The sequence below is a fragment of the Arachis ipaensis genome, chromosome B02 (genome assembly GCF_000816755.2).
Source record: "Arachis ipaensis cultivar K30076 chromosome B02, Araip1.1, whole genome shotgun sequence".
NCBI lineage: Eukaryota > Viridiplantae > Streptophyta > Magnoliopsida > Fabales > Fabaceae > Arachis > Arachis ipaensis.
Genome location: NC_029786.2, coordinates 11,964,833 through 11,972,617, shown reverse-complemented (window position 1 = coordinate 11,972,617; position 7,785 = coordinate 11,964,833). Strand labels below are relative to the sequence as shown.

Here is a 7,785-nt window from a genome sequence, read left to right as displayed (position 1 = left end):
TCTTATTATTTTCTCCATTTAAAACCAAAATCTAATTTGACAAACTAATCACCTTCCGTTCATTTTCTTTCTAGCAAAAAGGAAAAAATGGGTTAGAGTTTGTCATTGGTAAATATCTATAATGCATCAATTAATGTTTAATTTATCCTCTTATTTATTTCACTAATTAAATATATTAATTATAGCTTAATGAAATGAGACAGGATAAATTGAAACCGCACATTACAAAAATTAATAAATAAATTTTAACAAACCACTTGAAGATTATATATAATAGACAAAAGTACCGTTATATAAATGATAAGTAAGTACATTCAAAATTAACATTAAGAATTTTTTAAAATAAAATTAACATACCTTGGCATTAGAAATAATTAGCTATTTTTACTTATAAAATATCCTTTACAAGCGCCCTTAAAAGTTAAAACACACGTTAACAAGATCATTTTTCTTTGTTATTTGAGATAATCAAATCATCTCTCAATTTTTGTTCTGCAACCTTAGTCAAGACACAGGTGGGAGAGTATATCATTGCTCGCAAAAAATTAATCACCAATATCATATAATTCGTTTACCATAACTAAGTATCACGCAGCTGATCATAACAATAGCAGGATTATAAATTCTCAAAACTGTTAATGGTATTACAATTTTAATATCAGACCCCATCTCCACGTACAATATGGGTTATAATCTGGTTGAAATACGTTTTAAGCACCTCATACACTTAATTGTTAATTCAGGATTGCGTTATAACAGACATTACTACATCCTACATGCCGGGATCAAAGATTTTTCTAATCCTGTTCGGCCATTTGGAGATGGCAATAGTATAGCACATACATATGATTATTGTCTGTCTTAGATAAACTGTTACTTATTTGCAAGATTTGAGTATGGGATGTCATTATATGTAGTTTACAGGCACACTGGTTGTAGTTGCAGTGTTGGCAAGTAGACACAGTATGGAAAGCCACAAAATACATATGGTAGAAAATATTTTAAAAATTTAGAATGCTTCTTTTTCTTCAGGGGGAAAAAATGAAAAATAAAACCATAGATATGGAATGGAGCAAATTCCATTTAGGGGGGGAGAGAATGGGGAACCAACTCCGAAAAAGGAGATAAAGGCCCACAATAAAGCTGATAAATCGATACCAACCTCCAATCTTCTTCCAGGTTGAACATTCCACAGGAATAGACTTCAATCAATACAAGGTCAAAATGGAAGTTGAAGAAAATATCACTGTCCATTGTTCACTATCTGGTATTCTGCCATATCCGCCTTATCTGCTGCTCCCCTAGTTTATATTTAAATCAGAAATCATGAACAGCAAGTATTAGGAAATGCAAGAGGTGAATAATGCATGTCACATATTAAGGAAAACAGATTGCAATACCACTGACGGACTTTTTGAGGCATCTAGTTATACCAACTACTCATTTGACAAAATAAAGGTAGCACAAGGAAATATCTCTAGTTTCCAACATGGGGTATGCAAAGACATCCATTTACAACATGTCAGCAATGACATTAACCATAATATCTTAATATCTGTTTTATGACAAGCCTTCCAAACTAGTTAATGTGTTACCAAGAAAAGCCAATCAACTACTGATTTAGGGTAAATTGCACTTGGATAGATATCTTGAAGTTGGATCATATTCTCCCTTAATTTGTGATGCCTAAACTTAACATTCCCTTTGAATAGTGGAGATCAGTATCACATTTTGTACTCCCTCCTCAAATTAAATGTCTTTTTTCAGTTGTGCAAAGTTATCAAGACAATCATTAGTTTAAATTGAAAATATAAACAAACAAAAGAAAGACGAAAGTATACCTAATATTATTTTCTCTCTTCAATAATTCTTTATTCTTCTAACTTTCTCTTTCTTTTTAATAGTAGATGGTATAATGAGTAAATTTTAATTTATGACTTTTTGAAATTAAAAAATATACTTAATTCGCAATAACAATAAAGATAAAAAGAGACATATAATTTGAGAAGGAGGGAGCATATTATAGTAATACCAAGTGTCAAATAACATAAATCTAATGCAGGTCAACGTATACTTTTACAAACAAATAAACAAGCAACGTGTAACAGCATTTAACCTCGAGAGAAATGTACATTACCGCACACACATGCAAACACAATGGAGAGAGAGAGAGAGAGAGAGAGAGAGAGAGAGAGAGAGAGAGAGAGTACCAAAACCACAAATTGTTTGTCCTTTTTTATTAATACCACATGGATGACCATTCCCTACAAGGACAAGAAGTCTATCTCATCTGAACTTTCCTCATAAATCACATAGCTGGCATCTTGGCCATCTTCATTCCCGCTGCCCTGATCACTATTGTAGCTGCTTTCAGATGTACTCAGAAAAATTGACCTATCTGAATTATGGGAGCTCAGTTGTGATGGCAGACTTATCTCACTGTTCATATCAGTATCAAATGAATCATTGTAACTGCAACATTCCAGAAACACATATTGTCAAACTTTAGAACTTAAAAGGAAGGAAAAAGCCCTTCATCAAAAACCGAAAGACATGCACAAAATTAATCAATTGATGTAATATCTGACCTTCCTTCAGCTGGATATTCGGCCACCAAATTTATATCAGGCCTTGCTTCCAAAACCTGCTTTACGGGCATAATACTGCACCATAAAGCCCCAAATTTGTAAATAGATATACAATCAAAGCATGGGTGTTCTGAAAGTTGATACTTGAGACATCTAAACTGCCAATTTAATCATTACCTAGAGTTGAAGCACCTGTGATACCAGTCACCCTCGGATGCTAAGCCCTCCTTGTTTGATATATCCTGTTTAAAGGCAAATAGTAAGAACTCAAACCAAATTTGAAAGTCAACTAGAAATTAATTATTCTTTTTAACACAACATCTTTCTATGTACTCACAAGACGTAGTAGAAATTTGAAATCTCCTGCAAGAATTGCTGTCAGAAACCTAGCAACTTCCACCTGCACATGAAAGCATTAGCATTACAGAGGGAATGCTTTAAAAACAAAACAAGCAAGGAATCGTAACTTGCAGACATAGTATCACTCTCACCTCTTTCAAATGCATACAATCCCTTAAAATTAAGACCTCAAGCAAATTCCCACCCATGCAGCTTCCAAGGCTTCTGAAAAATAACATTTGTTAGAATGAAAATAATAGGCCCAAAAAAAAAAAAGTTGTATGAAGGGATGATCTCAACAGATAGACAGAATGTGACAATTTATTGTTTCTTGCTAGTAACTGACCTCAAGAAGCTTCCAGTGATTGAGTAGGACGTTGAAAAGTCAACATATTTCAGTTTCTGAAATCCCTGCACGACAGTATTGTACTGAATTATTATTTACCCATTGAATATGAGTTCCCCGCCCTCCCATCTATGATAAAAGTGAGAAATACGAGGATGCCATTTAGTTTAGAGGTCATAATTCAAACATCAAAATGACAAAGGGTAACTCCAGATCAAACATTGACACAATACTTGTAACAAAGTACGACCTTTGTTCAAACAACCATTTCAATCCACAGCAATATGTATTAAAAGAACCATTAAAACTGAAAGTATAATAGATTTAAACTAGTACATTATAAAATATCTAATAGCCTTTATATGGATTATCGCACCCATTTAACCCATGAAGAATTATGAGCTGCATAAGCTTACAACTTCCTTTAACTCAAACTCAAGGGTTTTCAGGTCAGGTGCAAAAAAAGTCAATTGCAGTATGACAAACCAAAGTAGGATCATATATAGCTGAGCAGATTAGCAGATTTTTTCTCAAACTCAAGGGGCTTCAGATGCAAAAAGTTTTATGGTAATATGACAAACAAAATATATGATCATATATATAGCAGGCTGGATTAGCAAATTTATTCTATTTTCAATCCTCCCCGTTTTTACTTTTATAAGATGGATATAGAATTGAACACAGTTAGAGGGAGAGATCATCTCATGAACAAGATTAGCACAGGAACCTTAACCGGGATTAACCAGAGACAATAATCAAGAATATATTGATAACATACCTTAACCAGTACACGGACTTTATAATCATGTAGCTTAAACCCTCTAAGAGATAAAGAAGTTAGATGAGGACAATTGTCTACCAGCTCAAGGCAGGTTTGCGTTTTCAAGCTGTCATCTCTACCTGATAGTTACACACATAGATAAGCACTCAAGCAGAGATATAAAGATACTTGTACAGTAAAAGATGCCAGAGAAAACATTTACCTGTTTTAGAAGACTCGAAACACAAACGCTCGATTGAGTGGCAGTTCGCACTTACAGACATTAATGTTTGCCGCAGCTCAACATGACTACCATTTAAAACAGAAACAGAACAAAAATCATTGCTCAATGCAGTTCATGAGAAGAGACTAGAGAGAATGCAAATGATACATATTAAATACTTAATAAGTAACAAAAGGTAGCTATAAACTGAAAATGGGCACCTAATTAATCGGAAATTTTGTATCTACTGCATATTCATATCAAGTATAAAATAAAAGAAGAACTAACTATAATAATTGAAGTAACAAAAATTGTAGTTGTAACTCTAAACAAAAAGCCAAAAATGTACCAAGAAAAGATTTCCTCTCTAGCAATGCCAAAATATAACTCAGAAAAGCGTGAATTCTGTACCACAGGAAAAATAAAGTAATCGTATAGAAGGAATTCACCATTTGTTTATGTTTAAATCATTTTACCAACCAAAGATAGTCTTATATCCCTTAGCAATGAGAAAATTCTTAGAAGGAAGAGAAGTGTGAGAAAGGCTGGTAAGGGTTAGCTAACTTACAGCCCAACAATTTCCAGATCAAGGAGAGAGGGGCACGCCGATAAGGCTTGACCAAGGGATGCATTATCCATCCTTTCAATATTGTACAAATACAACTTTCTCAAAAGAATCCTGCAAGATGAACATATATAAGCCCATTTAAAACAAGAAACCCACAGTAATAGATTTTTAGGTCCATGAAGAACATACCCTGGAGCACCACCATCCCTACTTAAAGGGCTTAGACATGATCTTGTAAGAATGGAAGATTCTCTCCCTTGTCGAGATCTCTTATCATTCCAAGAGAAGTTAGATACCTCTACAATAGAATTTCTGTTGGTATAAACCAATGGTTGACAGGATCCAGGCGAGGGAGTAGCACAAGGGATCACACCAAGCTTAAGAGACCTTTTACACAAATGAAAATAGATAGTTAGAATGAGATAATACATCAGATTGTGATGCATGCTCAATATGTTAGCCCAATGCTAATTTATCACTTTTGTCATGTCATAGATAACAGAACTAGCAACAATTGCATAGTAGAATTATACGTGAAACTACTAAACTAGTTATACAACTTCTTCAATGGACCAACTTCAACAGATAGGACTACAGTGCAAAAAATTACTCGCTAATAAAATGTGAACACTCACATACCAAAAAATACCATATGGAATCAAATACCTGCCTTTTTTCTCCATTTGTGGGTCAAGGCAAAGAGAAACAGAATGATCACCTCGCTAGGTGAATAGTTATAATTAGTTAGTCATACTTTTAAGTTTTAATTTTATGCCCCATAGTCACTAAGTATGCTGTTAATCAAAATTTACCTGGGGAAAAAAGTAAATATGGCATGTAAAAGATCAGTGAGTGTTATGTATCAATGCAAATAGAAATTAGGGACCTTGCTGTAATTGAGTGAAAAATGGACTAGGGAGGGTTTTGTAACTAACTTGCCTAGCTGGAAAGTGAGTGTGAGAGAGAGGGGTGGGAACAATAAAGAGCGGTGGGAAGTCGACAAGTCGCGAGCAGGCATGGAAAAGAGGGAAAAAGAACGGATTAGAATCTAGGAGAGAATCAGGTCTCTCGAATACCTGATATCTTTAAGTTGTAACTTCCTTTTACTAGATAATAATAACAAATACTGAGAAATTGGGTGATATCCCACTGATATCACTCCGTCCCCCTTGTCTTTCTATTACTGTTTCTTTCTTCTACTTGCTCTAGATGCCAGGTTCTTACAGTGAGATACAAGAGCTTTTACCTTAGTGCATTTCCCGCTCGCTGAATCATCGTGGAAACTACTGAATTGTTAATCTTCGGAACCCTTGATGTCAAATCAAGGTTTGCATAGCACAAAGGATCTTTAGCACATTTGTTAAACAATGAACAAGTAGCTGATGCATGACACAGACTCTGGGTTTCAAGCATCGAGAAGACCTGCACACCACAACATGGAATCAACACAGAAATTTCAAGGACCAAATTATCATAAGTTCATCATAACGCTACTCGAATACCTAAAGGGGAATTATCATCATACTGCAAAAGGAGGGGACTCCACATACTAAAGAACTAAGAAAAGTGAACATTAGAAGAATAACTTAAAAGTTCAAAACTAAAACATTAAAAACAAAATATTAATCAAATTATGAAAAGAACTAAGAAAAGGCGAAATTAAAAGGGGAACAAAACTCCAATTAGAATAGGAAACAACAAACACGGAAACAAATTTATCATTTCTAACACAAATGATAATGATAAAGAGCAATTAATAACACTATATAATCAACTCTAGGTTGTTTAAACTTTGAAGTAAGTCAACAATTGCTACTTTAAGCAAGTTCCGTTCAGTGACTGTAAAGCTAAAAACCAGCTAAACTAATAAAAAGTGAAAACTTTCGCTCCGATCAATACCTGTAAACTCAAAAACACAGCGTTCGAAAAGCTAGCGTTGAATCAACCTAGCTCGAATCAAATTAATCGCAATCGAAATCCGAAAACTACTGATTCATAAAGTACGAACAAGACAAAGTGAAAAGTAGCGATGAAATTGAATTAAAACCTTGATAGTGAGGTCCGGAGGGAGTGGCCAAGCGAGTGAGTTGTGCTTCGAAGCCCGCTTCCTGGAGGAGTGCTTCGCTGCGTCGAGGAGCATCGATCCCATCCTGAGGGCGCGGTCGATGAGCACCGTTCGATCCGCATCTGACGCAGAAGATTCCAGAAGCTTCTCCAGCGACAGATCCAAAGAGATCGAAGAACACGGCGACGACGGAGAAGGAGAAGAAGAAGAAGTTGAGTCGTCATCGTCGAGGCACAGGAACTTATGGAGCACCTGCTCCACGTGATCCAGACCCTGAACAACCCTAGCGTTGTTCTGCTCCTGCGATGAAGAAGGACACGGTCGCTTCGAAGAACAAGGAAAAGTGTCCATTGCCATAAGCCTCTGCTGGTTGTTGCTGTTCTTCTTCTTCTTCACGCGTCAGCGCGTGGCGGTGGCCGTTACTGTTGTTGTGGTGGTTGTGGATTCTGTTATCATTTTCAGACTCTCATTCTCATTTTTTTTTATTTTTATTTTTTTTATTTTTATATTTTTGTATTATTACTTTTGGTTGCAGAGGACAGAGAGAAGAGAAGAGAAGAAAGGTGTGGAGTGAGAGAAGGGTGGTGGTGATTGGAATATTGAGACGATGGGGTTTTGCGTGACGCGTTTGACCGCTACGCGAGTGACACGTGGGGGTATCTTGCGGTTTGATTCACGCGCCTTTGTTCATTCCTTGGTGACTGTAGTCTGTAATTAGTGAACACTGAACAGTGAACACAGACAAGAGTGAAGCTGAAATTTTCTGGTAAGAAAAGAAAATATAGTCAATTCGTTAACGTGGGTTTATTTTTTAATAATAATAATAACAACAACAATAATAACAGATTTGGATCTTCTAAATTTTAAATTTTTACTTTAGAAGATAAAGTGTGATA

The 7,785-nt window shown here is 35.4% G+C and overlaps 1 protein-coding gene across 3 annotated transcripts; it reads right to left on the bottom strand.

Annotated features, from left to right (window-relative positions):
- On the bottom strand, positions 671-7,466 carry LOC107624952 (F-box protein SKIP17). Of its 3 annotated transcripts, none has more exons than XM_021115450.1 (13): positions 6,872-7,466; positions 6,071-6,246; positions 5,014-5,211; positions 4,825-4,935; positions 4,257-4,342; positions 4,052-4,173; positions 3,274-3,338; positions 3,080-3,149; positions 2,926-2,988; positions 2,766-2,830; positions 2,589-2,663; positions 2,211-2,472; positions 671-1,301 (listed from the first exon to the last, which is right to left on the bottom strand). In XM_021115450.1, the coding sequence occupies exons 1-12, from the start codon at positions 7,244-7,246 to the stop codon at positions 2,265-2,267; spliced, it is 1,614 nt and encodes a 537-aa protein (XP_020971109.1). In that variant the 5' UTR covers positions 7,247-7,466; the 3' UTR covers positions 671-1,301; positions 2,211-2,264. The 3 variants fall into 3 exon arrangements, with proteins under 3 accessions (XP_020971109.1, XP_016182944.1, XP_020971110.1); XM_016327458.2 differs by having other exon boundaries at positions 3,080-3,152; positions 6,872-7,465; XM_021115451.1 differs by lacking the exon at positions 5,014-5,211 and having other exon boundaries at positions 3,080-3,152; positions 6,872-7,465.